The sequence below is a fragment of the Barbus barbus genome (assembly GCF_936440315.1).
Source record: "Barbus barbus genome assembly, chromosome: 24".
Classification (NCBI taxonomy): domain Eukaryota; kingdom Metazoa; phylum Chordata; class Actinopteri; order Cypriniformes; family Cyprinidae; genus Barbus; species Barbus barbus.
Window position 1 is genome coordinate 5,582,054 of NC_136752.1, and position 20,817 is coordinate 5,602,870.

The window sequence follows — 20,817 nt, forward strand, 5'->3', positions numbered from 1 at the left end:
GACAGCATGACAGTAGTAGCTTTTATAAATAACCAAGGCGGTGTGAACTCGCGGCCACTGCTGCAGCTGGTGAGAGACCTCTTTCTGTGGGCAGATCGACACCTCCTCTCCATCCGGGCAGTACATGTCCCCGGACGCCTGAACTATGGCGTGGATTTACTGTCGAGTGGCGGGGTAATCCACGGGGAGTGGAGATTACACCCTCTGACAGTCAAAATGATTTGGAGTGTATTCGGGAGGGCGGAGGTGGACCTCTTCGCATCAGCAGAGAACACTCACTGCCAGCTGTTTTATTCACTGACACACTCTCCCATGGGAGTGGATGCACTAGCTCACAGCTGGCCAAAAGTACGCAAGTATACCTTTCCTCCAGTGAAACTTCTGCCTTGCGTGCTTTGCAAAATCAGAGAGGAAAAGGAATCTGTTCTGTTAGTGGCACCGAAGTGGGCCAATCAGCCGTGGTTCCCAGAACTGGTGGAGATGCTGGTAGTCCCCATGTGGACTATCCCACTGAAGAGAGACCTCCTCTCTCAAGTGCAAGGAACGATATGGCACCCAAATCCAGAGTCATGGAGCCTTCATGTCTGTCCGTTCGACGGAGCTTGCCAGTAACAGATGCACTTCAGCGCGGGTTGAACACTCTCTGTATGTGGCCGCTATAACAGCCTTTAACACGCTGAAAATCTCTCGATTGGCAGAAATTACCTGATCATACGTTTTTTGAAAGGAGCAAAAAGGCTGAACCCTCCTCGCCCTTCTACTCTACCCACTTGGGACTTGACGCTTGTGCTTGACACTCTCACGGGATCCCCGCTCGAGCTTGGGTGCGCTCTCTCTCTCTCAAAACAGCGCTCCTGCTCGCGCTGGCCTCCTGTTAAGCGAGTTGGAGACCTGCAGGCGCTTTCAATTGAACACTCGTGTATTGAATTCAGGCCAAGTGATAGCAGACTCACCTTGAAGCCTAGAAAAGGTTATGTGCCTAAAGTGCTTTCGACTCTCTCGACTCGCAGGTCATAACACTATTTGCTTTCCGCCCCGAAACACCGACCGGGACGGAGCTGCTTAATACACTCCTGCTGTGCCCTGTACGTGCGGAGCGTACATATATTGAGCGCTCTAGACAGTTCAGGCTCAACATTCTTTTAAATAGACTAGAACACTTTGTTGGCATTAGTGGAAGTGCATTAGCATGGTTCAAATCGTACTTATCTGAACGCCATCAGTTCGTAGCAGTGAATGTTCAACTAGGTCCTGTACACCTGAGCTGTGTTTACTAATGTCATTGCCGCTCTCATTATGGCTCCGGATGTGAAACAGCTCTTATTGCCGTGTCACCGAGCTCAGGATCTTAGAAAGCCAAGTTGCTTCAGTCAAAGATTCTGAATGGATGACGTACAAGCACTGCCTTATATAGAGTGGGATTCCCACTCATATTTTGCGCGCTTGAACGCCATTGGCCAGTTTCACTGGTGTGATTCAATAAGGCTTCAGTAGTATTCGAGGAAAATGTATTTCCCATAGCAATGTCTCGTTACCTCATTTCGGGGAACCGAGGTTACGTGAGTAACCGAGAGCGCTTTGCTACGGTTTCCGGGTTGAACAACATGTTTCCTGGAAACGATGTGCAACTGCGTGCGCGCACACACACACACACACACACACACAGCTTTACATACATGCTCAGGGTAAGTACTGTAATCCTACTATATGTATATATATGTATATGTGTATATATATATATATATATATATATATATATATATATATATATATATACATACACACACACACATATACATATATATATATATATATATATATATATGTATGTGTGTGTGTGTGTGTGTGTATATATATATATATATATATATATATATATATATATATATATATATATATATATATATATATATATATATATATATGTGTGTGTGTGTACAGTATGTACATTGGGTACTGCTGTTCAGTTGGCACGTTTGGGGCAAAGTTTCTTTTTATTTTTGATACATTTGTATTTTTAAATACATAAACACAATGAACATTAGGTAAAATTGAACTGCTAGCAAAAACTTGGGTCTTGTAAATATTTGAGTTGCACCTCCCCTTTGACTTGCTCCTCCCCTTTGAGTGATTCCTCCCCTTTGCATTGCCCCTCCCCTAATCTCACTCCAAACTTTCACTATAACATGAGAGCCCTTGGATCAGTATAAGCAACGTAATTATAGGTATTTCACACTCGTTCATGCACACACCATGACAGTCAAAACTGTCTCATTCTGTATGATAATCCAACAATAAAAAAAAATTAACAACAGTAATGCTATTACTTTCGTGTCGCTCTATAATTTCACACAGAACTAAGTCTTTCGTGAAGTTCATATTGAACATAATATAGAATTTTGAACAGTCAAAACTAACAAGTCAGCATCTTTAAAGGATATACCAATCTGGACCGTTTAAAAGATAAAAGACAGGATCGTATAGATAGAAATATATTTTGATTAAATAATTTAACTGTGGTCTGATTTCGGAGTTGCAGTGATATATCCTTCATGTTATCTCCCTCAACAGGTGTAATTCACGTTTTGAGAGTTAAAACACTCTCCACTCTTTACCATCGAACTTATATATAGGCATTATGATCACTTACAGTTATACATTCAAAATAAGATCCGTTATCAAACATCAGTGCAACGTCTTTGCAGTGTGCGTGTGTGTTTAGTAACGTGATGACTGATTGGATGCATGCAGTAGGCTATGTATGCACACTTGGGCTTGTTTGTTAACCAATTTAGCCTATACAATTTATATGTTTTGAAAACCGGCAAACTGACCAAAAACCAGCCCAAATTTTGTCCATCCGCCCAAGCCAATATTTACCTGAATCAAATTCAAAACCGCCCAATTGGGCAGAAACCCGCCTGATACGTTTTCTCATGTTTGGTGGATGTCAAAAATGTCAGTCCAATCAGCAGCAACATGTATAGAAAGCACACGGTATTAAAGAGACACCTCGCACAATGGGTCCAAGTGAAGTCATTTCATTTGTGTCTGCTGCAGCTCACTATACGCAACAATTGAAGATATTAGAAGACATGTTTGTCGTAAGAGTTTTATTGTAACAAAGCATATCAACATGATGATGGTGAATTTGTAAGTGAATGTAATTAACATCAAAATAAATTCACAAGAGTAAGTATATTGTTTGCACGTGTTTATTTACATTATTTACAAGGCAAAATAACTGAAATAATAAGAGCACAAATATAAATCTGGTACTTCTTTAGTATAAATATCATGTAGTAATTGCAATGTCTTCTGGTTGATATCCTTTCCTTAGGAAGGTGTGCTAGACACTGATTAATGTAACATAAAAATACAAAGAAAGCTCTGTGTTCAATCATAGATCATGAAACTTGCACGTTTTGTCCATCAAGATAATCTTCACAAAATAATATAACTTTTTAATTTTGAAGCCTAAATAAAAGCGCCAGAACTAGAAAGCTAAGCTTAAACAAACTTAAAAAAAAATATGTATATTTATTATGCTTTAAACAACAGAAACAGAACAATACAACAGACAACATAAAGCCAGGGAAACACAGGAGAAAAGAAAAGAAAAGAAAAGAAAAAAGATTACAATCAAAAAAATGCATGACCTTTACATTACTCAAATATTTGGAAGACAACACAAATGGACAGTTTTGATTGCCTTTCTATTAGTGCTACTTTGAAAAGCTTTCCAATTCTTTATAAAACACTGAAACAGGGATTCCTGTTAGAAAATGTACACGTATGAATGTGAAACTTAACTAATAGAATAAATAGATTAATAACAAAAGCTTCGTTATTCATATTATCTTGATTAAAAGTACCCAAAACTACTCTCAAAATGCAAATGAAAATTAAAGAGTACCTTTTCTGTGATAAACACAGAGACATCATACCATAACTTTTTAACATAACTACAGTGCCAGAAGAAGTGGGTTACAGTTTCCAAGTGCAAAGAGCAAAAAGAGCAGTTAACATCAATATCCTTCTTAAACTTACTAAGAAAATGTTTAACAGGATAGAATTTATGAATAATTTTGAAAGCGATTTCTATTATCTTGTTTGTAACAGAAAACTTGTGAGGTAATAAAAACTTCCCACTTAGGGTTTCTAACAAATTTAGCCCAATAAGCAATAGAGCAAGGCTTGGTAGCAATCTCCTTTAAAAATAGAGTGAATAGATTTGTTATTTTTAGTCTGTGAGAAACAAATTTTTACCACATATTGTATCAGCTAAATTAACTATGGGCATATCAACCAATATAACATCTCTGAATAAGGAAACAATACCAGAATTAATTGCAGAGAGAACAAGAGAGAATTCCTTGGGAGTCACAGGAAAATTAAAATGTACAAGAAACTCATGGCCCGGTTTCACAGACAGGGCTTACACTAAGCCATGAATAGGCCATAGTTCAATTAACCTGGGTCAAATTTTTTAAAAACAAGGCTGTATCATCCGCTAGTTGACTAATTAAAAGACTTCTACCAGCAATATGAATACTTTCTAGCTTACTATCCTTAATAAAATGACAGAAGATTTGAGCTACAATAAGAAAGATGTATACAGAGGCTGGACAGCCTTGCCGAATACCTCTCTCTAAGATAAATCTCTGTGTAGTGCCGTGTCCTAATTTCACTGAGCTATTTCCCCCAGCATACAACGTTTTCATCGCATTACAAAAAAAGAGGTCCGAAGCCAAAACGCTCTTAAAAAAAAAAAAAAGAAAAAAAGAAAGGCTGCTCAATAGTGTTAAAAGACAAAAGCCAAAAACAAAATTAAACTATCGTCCTCAATAAGGTCACAGTAATCAATGAGGTCAAGGCTATAAACGAACTACAGCACCACGGTCGCTCACCTTCAACTTCACCATCACCGCGCTCCCGACAACATTTTCAAACCTATTTTTAAAAAGGATTTAAACTGTATATGAATTTTGATCCACGCTACATGAACCGTTTCATATAAACTGGAATACATACAAAACTAGAGTCAAGCTAAAACTGAAATGAGACATTAGTAATAAATAGTATAGTGAATAAATGAAATGATCATAACTGAAGGACATATGAAAGCACATATTTCTGTACATTTCGAAATAAGGTGCATTAAAAATCAATAAATCCTTGATTAATATGAATATTTTAATTAAAAATGTGTCTCCACATACTATTCAGTTCAATTCTAGTGCTTTTAATCTATTAAATAACAGCAGAGTGAGCGAGTTTTTGGATATGGTAAGATTAAACTTAAACTTATTTTAGTGAACAAAGCACCACATTCAGGGTGGGTACACAAAATGTTATTTTATCCTTGCTTCTACAATCTATATGCTTTCTAACAGCTTCATGTGGCTGTAAACATTTAATTTTAACGTGGCTTTAAGCACTATGCATCATTAAAGTTTCACTTTCACCACGTAAAGTTGACATGTTTTGTGTTTACATGTAATAATGCTAATATGAGTTTACCTTACGGTGCGAACCAGACCATCAGTAAGCGATAAAACGAGCATCTTCCCTCCGAAGACTTGCCGCATTTCGGGGCAAAAAAAAACAAATAAAAACATTGTCGAACAACAATATAAAATGCGGGAAACTATTCGATGGTTATTCTACAATTAATTGTATTACAAATTATACTACAACTGGAAAATACTGTAAATATATAAACTGTTCGACGTGATGACATTTAATGTCTCCGACAGTGCCTGTAGTCCCATTTAGCAACATTTTAGCAACGTCTTTTTTAAGGAACATAACAGTTTAAAAAAATCACCAGTGGGGTGTAACTGGTGTTGTGAATCATGGACCTTATTTAAGGGATTTAACCAAAATCCCATTCGAAAAAACCCATTGACTCTGGGACGATGGAACCGGAAATGCTAAAATGCTAACTCGCTTCCGGGTTTTCGCCTACAAAGTGACATCATAGTTCCACCACTCTATTCCTGAGGTAAAACACCTCCTCATTACCCTACGGACAAATAAATGTGGAAATAAAGAAATAAATATGTAAATAAATACATACATGTGAAAATAAATAAAACTGGAAAAAAATAAATGCATAAATAAAAAAAATAATAAATAAATGTGGAAAATAAATGAAAAAACACAAATAAATAAAATTATAAATAATTATTTATTTTTGCTTTTTTACTTTGTATATTTTATATATTTATTTATGTTTGCTTTTTTACATTTCTTTGTACATTTATTTATTTCAAATTACGGCAGCTTTGGCATTCCATAATAATTAAGATAATACATAAAACTAATATGATAAGACACCAATTTTCAATATCAAGCAGCAAAACTAACTGTTTTGTACAGCTAAAAATAGCCGGACGCGGATGAGACCGGACAACTGTCATTTCAAAACTAAATCGTTTCCACTAAAATGAAGGAGTCACAGTTTGCAGAGTACACCATAGAATCCGTTGCTTGCTGTCTGATTTTTAAAAACACCCTGCTGATATGAACTTAATAGCAGACATTATACTGGTTGCAGAGTTTCCGCTAGAAAAAAATGGTGCCGGTCAGGTTTCGTTTTCCGGACATTTTGGTGATATGCCGGTCAAATATCGCCTCTTAATTAGTCAAGTTGAGGAAAACTGGAGGCAGGCTATGTAACTTCAAAAATGACATAATCAGGCCGTATAGAATGCAACGTTTATTAGCCTAACTTTCAAATAGACGGAAAAAAACATGAACGTCCGATTGGCGTCAATCAACGCCAATTGTTTTTACTATGGTTTCACATTCATAGTTTAACAAACCAATCCCCCTTCCCCACATAAAATATTTTTACTCAAGCGAACTTAATTATACACTCTCAATATGTCTCATTTAACTGGTAACATTTAAATTGGCCACCGTGAAATGACTCCTTGTCAAATTAACTGGAACAAACAAATGACTAGGCCTATAACACTGTCATTGTAGGCTACTTTTTACGCTGTTTTGCAGTGCTGAATTGTGCAGCTGCCGACTCAAAATCAAAACTTCCCAGAGTCTCTCCACAACTTGCAATGCGCATAAGGCGCGTAACCTTGTTCTCCGCAAGGCGACTTCGCTGCTTCGTCTTGATCCGATTCTGCAGCGAGAACCCCCTCTCTGCAGGAACACTCGAGACAGGGATTACACAGGCTATCTTAGCGAGCTTGGTCCTCTCTGGATACATTTACTAGTTGAAATCACATATGAGGACTTCGCAGGCTGTGGAGAAATGCAATCATCCATAGCCACGGAGCTCTGTCATGACAGCGAGGGCATCACGTCGCAGGCTTATGGCATCGATAAGAGGAGCGGTGTCCGCAGACTCAATGCTTGTAAAATGGCAAATAATCCTTCTGATCGCTGGTTCTGCATATTATTGAAGAGCATAAGATAATATAAAATAGGTGAGAACGATATTAGAATTATAGGCCTACAAAAGAATGCTGCGCTTATTATAAATAGACGTCTCAGGGGCCATTCACATATCGCGCCTAAAAACGCGTGGAAAACGCTAGGCGCGCCGCTTTCTCTTTTTTTCCAAAGCGCTCGGGCGGTTGCGCTCCGGAGGCGTCTGTCGTTGCTAAACAACCATCAGCTGCGCTCTCCGTTACAACAAGGAAATTTCAGCAATGGATTTCCAACACCGAAAAACACTTGCTGTAACTCTGTTACAAGATTTATTTACTAAGAAAAGTAAAAAACGCTGCATACTTCAAAAACGCTGCTGAGGTTTCAAAGTAACGGAAAAGGTGAGGAAGCTGATTGGTTGGTTCTTGTCACATGACCTGCGGTGCGCTTGCGGCATTCTGAAAAGTTGAGATGTTTTTATCTCGATGCGGCGCGGACGCGCCTGGAAAAAACCGAGCGCGTCGCTTCCATTATGAGCGCGCATACCGCGCGTCTCCATTTGAAATAACGAACTTGAGCGCGCAAAAGACGCGATATGTGAGCGGCCCCTTAGGCGTGCGCTTTATTTGAAATGCAGCATGCGATGTTGTTTAATAACTTTCAAACGGTAGAGCCTGTTCCTTTATAACATAGCCAAAGGTCGGTGTATTTTTGCTTTATACATTTTAGGCTTATTCTCAAATTCAGATTGTGTTAGTGGGGCGGGATTATTAGGCCATTTTAATCGGACAATTTGACCGGAGAGATTTAATTTTGTCGGACATTTCATTTTTTTTCCGGCCAATGTCCGGCAATTACCGGACAACGGAAACCCTGACTGGTTGCCACATTTCAGTGTTGCACAATATGTACTGTATTACCGACCAGCCCAAATCTCTGGTTTAGTTCTTCAGTCACACAAAATCCATGCCGTGATAACAGTGTCTGGGAGTGAATGTTGACCTTTTTCCACCGTCCACAAATGGCTTCATCAGATACAATATTTTTTGACAGCTTGGCTGATGACTTATTGATATTTCTGCATGATAACTTAATCACCACACATCACTTCTGCCTTTTTTTATAGTGTGTGTATTCTATGTGGATTACAGTTTATGCTGTGATTTGTAATTCAAAAGAATTGTCATATTTGTACTGTAGTAACTATAATGAATTTAGTTTTTACTCTGTGATTTTGTTCTGTAGGCTTAGTCTTTAGTTATTCAGTATTTTTTTCATTTAATTTATTTTAATTGCTTTAATATTTAGATATACAATACATAAATATAATTAAATATAAATGGATTAATTTGTATAGGTTCCAAATTGTGCTCAAATCATAACATGAGATTAATTAAATGTGTTCCTTATCAGGGTAAATTATTTTTAAATTTGCTAAGTAGCCCTGTATCAATGTGGGATGTTTAATCAAGGTGGGGTTTAAAGGTAAAAAAAACCCTGAAATGCTCATTTGTTTTATAGTTACTCATGATTATCACCTGTTTCATATTGTTTGGTGTATAGCTTGCTTTGCCCTTACTGTATGTACAGTGGGTACGGAAAGTATTCAGACCCCCTTAAATTTTTCACTTTTTGTTATATTGCAGCCATTTGCTAAAATCATTTAAGTTAATTTTTTTCCCTCATTAATGTACACACAGCACCCCATATTGACAGAAAAACACAGAATTGTTGACATTTTTGCAGATTTATTAAAAAAGAAAAACTGAAATATCACATGGTCCTAAGTATATATATGTAGCACTCTCCTGCATGTTTGGTTTATTGTTAATAAAGATTGTTACTCTGGAAAACTCGAGTGTCTGGCTAGCTGCCACATCTTTACACAGCTAGCAAGGCCTTAGCAACCAGCCAGAGCACCTGAGCAACCTCAAAAATAATGTTCTACCAGCTACTCAAAACTATTTAGAAACTCCATAGCATGGCAAGACTATGGCAAGCACCCACAACACCCCAGCACAAGCAAACACCACTTACATTAAAATCTAATTCCTTGTGTTTCTCAGATTCACTCATTGCATCAATCCCTCAGAGACCTGAAGAGTGATCAGCTTCGGATGGGTGATGACATTGATAAAGAGATCAGGAGAAGGGACAGGTACTTTAATGCTTCAACCTGTCCAAAAGCATCTTGTTTATTGCTGCTAATAAATACCTTGTGTGAAAATGCACACATACACACTATGTTTTGTGCTTTCTGCCCCTCGAAAGGACTGACATAGAAACCAAGAAGACATTGGAGAATTTTGCAGGCCACATAAGGGCATCACAGAAAGAAGAACCAGTAAGTGCTGCTAATGTTACATAGCATGTTGTGTTCACTTGTATTTATTTTAGCTGCTTGCTGCCTGTGACCAATTTCCTTGCTTCCTGTCATAATCCAATTGTTATGCTGGGCTTTAATTAGGACCTCTCTTCTGTCTTGCTGTAAGTAGAATAAAGTTTCTAAAGAGAACTGTTGTACAGAACATGGTATACAGAATAATAGTCAATTTTGACTTGTGTGATGTGTCTTAGGTTTCATTACGGGTGGAGAGACGTCTACAGGAGATAGAGGATGAGATGCGCTCGGGGCAACAGGTGCTTTCTGAAAGACATAACAGAGAGAAGCCAAAAAGCATGTCTGGTGAACTGCAGGAGGTAGAATAATTAAACTAATGGAAACTGCAAATTGTTATTTATTTGTTCATATTTTAAAGGGATAAAGGTATCGTGAAAGAGTAAATTTTTTTTGTAACTTAGTTTTGTTCACACTTTAGGGCGTGTCGTTTTTGACTAGAAAAAGTTAACGAGTGCTTTTTTAGTAAAATAAAAAGCTGGCAGCGTTTTGGTTACAAATAGCAGCCGAGGGCATCTTTTGTTGCTATAACAACTGCTGCAACATAGCCTAGTGCTCTGTGCTGTAGAAATGTCGGCTTTTGAAGTTAACGGGTGAGGGTGTCGGTTCACAATGACGTTTGTGGGAGCGTGACATTATACGGGGAAGGAAACTATGGTGCTTCCAACAATTTAGTCCAGGAGCTCCCATTGGATGATGCACTGTTTCATACAACTCCTTGTGCTCCGAAACTAGTACGATCTGTCTACTGGCTATCTTCTTCTTTTTTCTCGTTCTTTTTGCTGTTATGGAAACGACTCGCCATTTGCTTGTCATTGGTCAGCTGTCAAAAAGGTGCTTGACGTAGGGCGTTTTTTTCAACTTGATGATTTTTTTTTTTTTTTGATGATGATTAGAGCTACAGCTCATGAAAGTCAAAATCCAGTATCTCAAAATATTAGAATATTTGCATTAAATTACCATCACTACAGTATAAGTTCCGGGTATCTCTCAATAATGGGGAAGACTGCTGACTTGGCAATGGTCCAGAAGACAATCATTAACACCCTCCACAAAGAGGGTAAGTCACAGAAGGTCATTTCTGAATGGGGTGGCTGTTCACAGAGTGCTGTATCAAAGCATATTAAATGCAAAGTTGACTGGAAGAAATTGGGTAGGAAAAGGCGCACAAGCAACAGGGATGACCACAAGCTTGAGAATACTGTCAAGAAAAGCTGATTCAAACACTTGGGAGAGCTTCACAAGGAGTTGACTGAAGCTGGAGTCAGTGCATCAAGAGTCACCACGCTCAGACATCTTCAGGAAAAGGGCTACCGAGCCACTTCTGAAACAGAGACAACTTCAGAAGCATCTTACCTGGGCTAAGGAAAAAATAACTGGACTGTTGCTCAGTGGTCCAAAGCCGTCTTTTCAGATAAAAGTATATTTTGCATTTCATTTGGAAATCAAGGTCTGGAGTCTGGAGGAAGACTGGAGAGGCACAGAGTCCAAGCTGCTTGAAGTCCAGTGTGAAGTTTCCAAAGTCAGTGATGATTTGGGGTGCCAAAACGTCTGCTGGTGTTGGTCCATTGTGTTTTATCAAGTCCAAAGTCAATGCAGCTGTCTACCAGGAGATTTTGGAGCACTTTATGCATTTGTCTGCTAAAAAGCTTTACGGAGATACTGATTTTCTTTTCCCGCAGGACTTTAGCACCTGCCCACACTGCCTAAACCACTTCCAAGTGGTTTGCTGACCTTGATATTACTGTGCTTGATTGGCCAACATGCCTGACCTGAACCCCATATGGAATCTATGGGATATTTTCAAGAGAAAAATGAGAAACAGTCGATCCAAAAGTACAGACGAGCTGAAGTCTCAGTAGTGCCTCAGCAGTGCCACAGGCTGATTGCTTCCATGCCACACCTAACTGATGCTGTCATTTGTGCTAAAGGAACCCTGACCAAGTATTGAGTATATAAATAAACATACTTTAAAGAATTTGAATTTTTCTGTTTTGCAAATACGTTTTTTGATTGATCTTAGGAAATATTCTAATATTTAGCTCTAATCATCAAAGTTAAACCAAAAACACGTTTGAAATATTTTAATTTACATGTAATGAATCTACAATATATGAAAGTTTCAATTTTTCAAACAAGTTACAAAAAAAAAAACTTTTTTCACGATATTCTAAATTTTTGAGATGCACCTGTATACTGTAACTTAAAAACTCATAGCTCTCTCCCAAGTCCAAAATGACCATTTAATGAAGCCAAGAACTTGATCAGAACTCTTGCAAGTTTCTGATGTAGGAAACCCAAATACATTAATATCAAGTCAAGTTGAGCTTTATTGTCATTCCGCTACATGTGGGGACATACAGTGGAACGAAATGTCGTGCCTCGCAGGACCACGGTGCTACATAAATACAGACATACAACAATGATTAAAAAACACTATAAACCCATGAGGAGAGTGTGTTACTACAGGTGGGTTGTACAGGCCCACTCACCTGTGTGTAGCACACTTCGAATTGCGCACAAAAAAATAAAAATTAAAAAAATTAAAAATTCCATACAGTTTTTCCTTTGGTGTGGTAAGGTTGGGGGGTGTGGTCCATGTTACAGGAGGTAGGGGTTTGCATGGGGTTTCAGAGGGGGGCGGGGTGATTTGAGTTCAGGGCTCTCACAGCCTGGGGGAAAAAGCTGTTGAGCAGTCTGGCGGAGCGGGCTCTGATGCTCCGATACCGTCTTCCTGATGGTAGGAGCTGGAAGAGACTGTGGGAGGGATGGGTGGAGTCCTTCACGATGCTGTTGGTTTTGCTGGAGCATCGTGTAAGGAAAATGTCCAGGATGGAGGGGAGAGGGGCACCGATGATCTTAGCAGCTGTGTTCACTGTCCGCTGGAGGGTCCTGCGGTCAGCAGCACTGCAGTTCCCGTACCAGACAGTGATGCAGCTGGTCAGCACACTCTCAATGGTGCCTCTGTAGAATGTGGTGAGGATGGGTGGAGGGAGACTTGCTCTTTTCAGCTGACGGAGAAAGTGTAGGCGCTGTTGTACCTTTTTGGAGAGTGACATGGTGTTGGTGGTCCATGTGAGATACTCTGTGATGTGCACCCCCAGGAATTTAGTGCTGCTGACTCTCTCCACAGTCAATGGAGTTTCTTCTGAAGTCCATCACAACCTCCTTTGTCTTCTCCACATTGAGGGACAGATTGTTTGTGCCACACCATTCAGCCAGCTGTACCACTTCCTCTCTGTAGTGTGTTTCATCATTGTTGCTGATGAGACCTACCACTGTTGTGTCATCAGCAAACTTGATGATGTGGTTGGAGCTGAACTTGGCAGTGCAGTCGTGGGTCAGCAGTGTGAAGAGCACACAGCCTTGTGGGGCACCTGTGCTCAGTGTGGTAGTGCTCGAGGTGTTGTGGCCGACACGGACTGACTGAGGTCTTCCAGTTAGAAAGTCCAGTATCCAGTTACACAGGGAATAGTTAAGGCCCAGCAGGTTTAGTTTATTTATGAGCTGTTGTGGGATTATTGTGTTGAATGCCGAGCTGAAGTCAATGAACAGCATTCTAACATAGGAGTCTTTGTTTTCTAGGTGGGTAAGAGCCAGGTGGAGGGTGGTGGAAATTGCATCGTCCGTAGAGCGGTTTGGACGGTATGCAAACTGGAGCGGGTCGAGTGTGTTGGGGAGGCTGATTTTGATGTTATGCATGACTAGCCTCTCAAAGCACTTCATCATGATTGGAGTCAGTGCTATGGGACGGTAGTCATTGAGACAGGACACAGGTGATTTCTTTGGTACCGGTATGATTGTTGTGGATTTGAGACATGTGGGGACGACTGCCTGGCTCAGCGAGGTGTTGAAGATATCTGTTAGGACATCTGTCAGCTGTGCAGCACAGTCTCTCAGAACACGGCCAGGTATGTTGTCAGGACCCGCAGCCTTGCGTGGGTTAATCCTAGATAGGGTCTTCTTTACGTCGGCTGGAGACAGACAGAGCGCCCGGTCGTTGGGAGGTGTGGGCAGTTTTTGTGCAGGTGTGTCATTCTGCATTTCAAACCGTGAATAAAAGTGGTTGAGTGCATCGGGGAGGGATGTGTCCTCATCACAGGCCTGTGGCGGGGGCTTGTAGTCAGTGATGGTCTGAATGGCTTGCCACAGGCTCTGTGTGTCTCTGCTGTCTGTCAAGTGGTTGTTTATTTTTTGGGCATATGACCGTTTTGCATTTTCAAATTTGCTGTTTTGTGGGCTACTTTATCTCCTGATCTGAATGCTTCATCTCTGGTCTTTAGCAGTCCACGAACCTCTGCTGTCATCCATAGCTTCTGGTTGGCACGTGTGGTGATGGTCTTGGTGACTGTGACATCATCAGTGCACTTTTTGATGTAAGCAGTCACAGTTTCAGTGTACTCATTCAGGTCTGTGTGGTTGTTGTAGGTGGCTGCCTCTTTAAACATGTTCCAGTCTGTGTCCTGGAAGCAGTCCTGCAGTGCTGAGGTGGCATTGTCTGGCCATACTGTGATCTGCTTTTGAACCGGTTTGGTGAGTTTGAGAAGTGGTCTATATGCTGGGATTAGCATAACAGAGATGTGGTCTGAGTACCCGAGGTGGGGGCGGGGTTCAGCCTTGTAAGCGTTCTTTACTGTTGTGTAAACAAAGTCCAGTGTGTTGTTTCCCCTTGTTGCAAAGTTCACATGTTGGTAGAACTTTGGCAAAACTGTCTTTAAGTTTGCGTGGTTGAAGTCACCGGCTATGATGAAAAAGCCGTCTGGGTTTTTTGTTTGTTGTTCGCTGATGGCGCTATACAGTTCACGAAGCGCGTCCTTAGCGTTTGCACACCGGGGGATGTAAATCGCTACAATAACAATATATGACCATCCACATTATTCTTGTTGGGTGATCAAAAGCTTGTTCCATAGTAAGGTAATAAAGATAAATCAGAAATAGACACTATTATTACAAAACTGTGGATAATATTAATGTTCACAAAACTGTTCCTGGCTTTGTGTAGAACCTGTCACTGCTTTGACACAAGTCTTTGTAAAAAAATTCATAATTTAAAATGAATGGGCAGCTGAAGTTTATTTATTAAGGACATTGATCATTGTAGCCCCCACCCCATTTCAGCATAATTTGTTTTGTAAACCCAGCACAATACTTTTAGTTGAGTAAAGCACTGTTTCGTTTCATGAGACATTGTCAAAATACAGTCATTTGACATTATTTAAAGTTTAGATAATTTAGATAGGTTTTAATTTAGTATACATATAATGGATTTTTGTCACAACACTCACTTGCTGTCATTTGTCTCTGCATTTCAGCTTAATATGTTCTCGGGGAAATCATTAAAACCAATGATCTGACAGAAACTTTAGAGCAAGTTCATGCTATGCTCCTACCAGCAGGGGGCAGTATCTGCATGTGTTTGCCATCCATTAACAATTGCCCTATTTATCTGAGAGGTGACTGATGAATGGAGCCTAATTTGCATCTTCTCTCCATTGCAGTTTGCTAATGAAAAGGGAATGTGCCTTAGGCCTAGAGAAATAATGCCTTTGTTGGGAAATTACGAGAAACAAACAAGACAAGCAAATCAGGACAGATAAACAAACACTTAGTCACCAAAGAGTTGTTAAGAAAAATATTGTGCCGCTCTTTTACACACCCATATAATCAAGATCGCTGTTAGAGCAGTGAATGATGTCACTTCAGCATTTCACAAAGTGATTTTAGACTATGGAATGCTTCCTCAAAACGCACAACTAACATAAAGACAACGATTTAATGGCATCAGTTGTATTGTTTGTGGCTGTGCGGCACCTTAATATGATATTATTTGAGTTTTAGTCTTTCTATGATAAAATGAATCATATTAATTATGTTTCCTCTTCTATAATTATGCATCTCACTTATAAATTGTCATTCTGATGATGAATAGCATTACAGCTGTTTCTTACAAAAACACATCCAGCAAATTCATTTTGTGCTCCATATGCATGCTGGAATCACACATGCTGGGCTTTCACATTAAATGGCAATGGCATGGGGCACATAATATATGTGAGTTTCCATTACAACTTAAAGGGTTTTACTTTAAAATCTGAAAAAGTGAATTAAATGTACTCCAGTATAAGTTTGCCCCCTTGTTTTTCAATCACAACTAGTACATTACATATAAATGCAATCAGTGGTCTACTGAATACTAATAAGTGATGCTTTATAAGGCAAGCATTATAATTACAACTGCTTATACTAAGGGTTTTGGAACAAACACCGTGGCTTTAATTTGTGCCAGTCAATATACAGTAAAAGCAGTTTAATTTTAGTGGTGTTTACGCTTTTTGTGCTGTAGACATGAATGAGGTTGAGGAGATATTTTTACAAAAAACTTTATTTACTTTTTATTACTAAATACATTTTGCTTTCATGTGCACATCACACTTATATTCTTTGTAGATGCTTTCTTACTAAATTAACTTACAAGTATATATGTGTGTTTAATTGACAAATACCTAAATACGTGCTAAAGGTAAACCTCAAGTAGTGCTGAAAATGCCAGTATATTTGCAAACCTGCAGCTGACGTCATTACAAAAATATTTATCTTTTTGATACAAAAAGATAAATTGAGTCAATAAATAATGTACTATAGTTAAACCACATTGTACTGGTAGAAAAACACAAGTGCTTAATTTTCTCCCAGGGATTGAGAACATCCCATCCATCCATCCATCCCCATCCCATCCCATCCCATCCCATCCCATCCCATCGGTTAGGGGAGGTTAACAGAAAGGCTGCTAATCTTTTTTTCCATGTCTGCTGTACACTTTGTCCTCAAAGGCTTTGAGAAGACATGACGCCCAAACCCCAGAGGCTGATGAGAACTTCAGAAATAGACTGCAGAGATCAGAGATTGAGAGAAGCAAGGTGTGTGTGTGTGTCTTTGATATTGCTTGAGGTGCACAAATGCCATACAAATATTATTAATCTCAGTGCAGTGATTACATCTAATATGGTTCTGTAAATGAGTGTTTAAATTTTTTTAGATAAATAAACTTTAATGCATGTAGCATCTTAGATCCTATAACAGTGTTAGACCATAGTAATGTACTGTTGATAAAATGCATGTGATGAAGCAGATAGGTGATTCTTCAATTAAAGGGATGGTCTGCCGGCTTTTTCGAAGGCTTGATTGTGTTTATAGGATGCACTGTAACACACAAATTCGCAATGGGCTCAGATGGCCCAGTGTGTTGTGATTGGCCTAACCGCCTAGTGCACGTTTTTCGGAAACGTCACACCTGTCATCGTAACGGGTAGTTGCATGCGCTCTCTGTGTATTCTAAACAACAGCGTCAATATTGCGTTATCAATTTTAGCCCAAGTCAGACCCAGATTTTATCCATACTACAACATAAAATTAACGATAGAAACTATGGTCACACTTTATATTAAGTGGCCTTAACTATTATGTACTTACATCAAAACAAATAAGTGCAATGTACTTATTGTGGTCATATTGTATTGCAAAACACTTTTGCTGCTATTGAGGTGGGATTTGGGTAAGGTTAGGGATAGCTTTGGTGGTATGGGTAGGTTTAAGGTTGGGTTAAGGTGTAAGGGATGGGTCAACAGTGTAATAAACGTAATTACAGAAATGAATTACAGAGATAACTACATACAGGTATTTTTAAAAATAGAAGTACAATGTAAAAACATGTATGTACACAATAAGTGCATTGTATCAAATGATTACTTTAAATGTAAGTACATAGAAGTTAAGGCCATCTAATATAAAGTGGGACTGAAACGATTACTGAAACAACATCAACAAAGAATAAAACATACATACTGGTTGTGACCCATAAACAATAGCTTCTGCTTTTATAGCATCCAGCATTGAACTCACGTAGGTGGAGGAAGCAGTCCTCCAAAAAATGTGCCGCATATTTGCATTATAATTTTCAGGAACTGAGTTAGAATTTTTTTTTACCATTGCTCCCTAAGTGTAGCGTCCCTAGGAAGGCCAAACAAAGAGGCCCTACAATCTGGGTAAAAATAACAGCGTTTTGACAGCATATCAACAACACTCTACTAGAACAATTCTTCCTCTTATTCTTAAGCAGCCCAACATGGTCCCACCCCCTCCATTGCATGTTCCCCGGGGCAGGGTTTATGTAAATTTCAGGGTTTTTGATGTCACTAACCCGAGAAGTAACTTGTTGTAGTCTCTACCAGCTGTTAGTTGTAGGCCTTAATAAGCAAATACTGTAAATGACAATTTCTCCATTTGCATTGAACTTTGAGCGTCGTAACTTTTTAGATGTTGTTCAGGCACAAACAGCCACATTACACACTAACTAAAGTTAAAAAGGTGAAATTGCAATTAACTTTTTTGCACCCTAGAATGTTTAGTATTATTTTATATAAAAAGCATATTTAGAGAAAACTAAACAAACAAACAAACAGTCATTTTGATTATTTTCAAGTTTTAAATGTACATAATAATAATTTTGTATAGTTCTGTCTTAATTGACCATTCGCAAAGACCCGCCCACCCTTAGTTACTGTTGCTATCCCCAACAAACAATGCGCTCTCACACTACAAATTATGTTCTCATGCAGTGAAAAATATATTGCAGAGCAAAGAGGAAATTGACAACATGCCAACAGACAAGACAGAGCAGGTTACTTCTGGTATGGATTAAGAGTCGATAGACTGAACCGATAGACTTTTCATATGTTCTTTAAGGGATAGTTCACTCACCCTCATGTCGTTCCAAACCTGTAAGACCTTCGTTCTTCTTCAGAACACAAATTAAGATTCCAAGAGCTCTCTGACCCTCTCATAGACAAAAGGATCCTTATAGGACCAAGGCTCAGAAACTTAGCAAGGAGATTGCTAAAATAATCCATGTGACTTCAGTGGTTCAACCATAATTTTACGAAGCTACAAAAATTTTTATGTGCAAAGAAAATAAAAATAATGTCTTTATTTAACAATTCGTCTCCTTCAGGTCATCCTATCGCGCTATTTTGGAGAGTATCACACGTTAAAAACGTATGCTGTTCTGTGTCAGCAGTACCGTATGCAGATACACTGTTTACGTTGTTTCCGCTTTGATCTGAACGTAAACAATGGATCTGCGTACATATTTTGCATACGTTGTTTACATATGTGATACTCTCCGAAATGGTGCTATAGGGCAGAGGTGCTCCTGCTCTTGGCGATTGACTGTCCTGCAAAGTTCAGCTCCAACTCTATTCAAACACACCTGCCTTTAATTAGTTGCTTCAGGTGTGTTTGATTAGAGTTGGAGATGAACTTTGCAGGACAGTCGATCACCAGGAGCAGGATTGGGCACCCTGCTATAGGGTGACATGGAGGAGATGAATTGTTGAATAAAGTCGCTATTTTTGTTGCTATACTGATTAGCTGCCAAAATGGTCTGGATAGAAATTTCAGGCAAGGTCTGGAGAGAAAAGGTCAAGATTTCAACAGATCTAGTTGATTGATGTGACCAAAACCATACTTGGCCACATGTCAAGTCACTTTCACGTTCACATTCACATTCACATTCACATTCACATTCTCTACAGATGCAGCAGGAGTTGGAGAGACTCAGAGAGCAGCTGGATCAATCAGAAATTGGACGAAACACCCTTCTTCAGAAGGTGATCTTTTCCCTTCTTCTACTGATTTTACTTTTTGCAACAGACTGATGCAGACATGTTTTCATTTGTTCACCTAAAAATTTTAATTGTCATCATTTAGTCACCCTCATGTTATTCTCACCTTTATGTCATTCTAAACCTATTTTAAAGTTTTCATCTTCGATTTGGAAGTATATATTTATAAAACATGCTTTTGCAACCTTTATGTGCTTAAAATTAGGGCTGTGGCATTTTTTAAATGTATTATTTTGCATTTTTTAAGCTTGACCTGCTTCATTATTAATCTTAGGATATGGAATGAATGGCCTCTTGGGGAATAATTGCATGGGACAGAGTGGACGGCACAATTATTAAAAAATTTTTTTGTCTTGGATTGAAGAAATTTATATAGGTTTGGAAGAACATGAGGGAGGAATAAATGGTGGACAGAGCTTTCATTTTTTTAATGCGCGGGTCCCTGCTGTTGGCCTGCAGATGGATGACATGCGTTCACAGCTTCTGAGGATGGAGAAGGAGCGTTTAGATTTGCAAAGGGAGTTGTCTTTACTCCTGTCTCAGCAGAGAAGTGCAAGGAGACAGCAGGAGAGAGGAGTCACAGGCTTTGACAGCGGTAACATATGTTGAGTGAGGTTCAAGTGTTTTGTGAATTGTGTACTGTTTACCCACTATGTGTATGTGTGTTCCCCCCAGGACGCACAGAACTGGAGAGAGAGATTGAAGATCTGCGGGTGCAGTTGGGTAGAATCAGTGTTTCTGAGGTGGAAGAACTGAAAAAAAGCATAGAAAGAAAAGAGAGAGAGAAAACACAGCTCACTTTCCAGGTCGAGGTTTGTGTGTTTGATATTGTTTTGTGCAAGTGCTCAACAGGTTCGATTTCATCTCTTGTAAGCTTTCATTTTTTAAAATGGTTTCATTAAAGTGCAGTGAGAGAGGAGGCATAGAGGAGCTGTGTTTGTGTCCCAGAGCACAGATCACTCCATTCAGACACTACAGAGGAACCAGAGTTACAACCCTAGGCCTCCAGTCCTCTACTTATATGTGTGTGTGTGTGTGTGTATGTACATACATACATTGGGAAAAAATTATTTGATCCCCTGCTGATTTTGTGACTTTGTACGTTTGCCCACTGACAAAGAAATGATCAGTCTATAATTTGAATAGTAGATTTATTTGAACAGTGGGAGACAGAATAACAACAAAAAAATCCAGAAAAACACATTTAAAAAAAGTTATAAATTGATTTGCATTTTAATGAGTCAAATAAGTATTTGACCCCTTTGCAAAACATTACTTAGTACTTGGTGACAAAACCTTTGTTGGCAATCACAGAGGTCAGACATTTCTTGCTGTTGGCCA

At 39.1% G+C, this 20,817-nt stretch overlaps 1 protein-coding gene across 6 annotated transcripts in view; it reads left to right on the forward strand.

Moving 5' to 3' along the window:
- The window catches only part of LOC306843389 (centrosomal protein of 128 kDa-like), a 65,747-nt gene that overhangs the window by 11,677 nt on the left and 33,253 nt on the right, over positions 1-20,817 (forward strand). For 5 of the 6 annotated variants that reach the window (XR_013781838.1, XR_013781839.1, XM_079374860.1 and 2 more), the window contains exons 6-12: positions 9,465-9,556; positions 9,670-9,742; positions 9,976-10,098; positions 16,627-16,713; positions 19,387-19,461; positions 19,936-20,071; positions 20,152-20,288. Coding sequence is in view for 4 of the 6 variants with exons in the window: in XM_079374860.1 (XP_079230986.1) it covers positions 9,465-9,556; positions 9,670-9,742; positions 9,976-10,098; positions 16,627-16,713; positions 19,387-19,461; positions 19,936-20,071; positions 20,152-20,288 (723 nt within the window). In the remaining 2 variants the exon portion in view is untranslated. The remainder of the gene's footprint in view (positions 1-9,464; positions 9,557-9,669; positions 9,743-9,975; positions 10,099-16,626; positions 16,714-19,386; positions 19,462-19,935; positions 20,072-20,151; positions 20,289-20,817) is intronic. The other variant, XM_079374858.1, reaches the window with a different exon arrangement.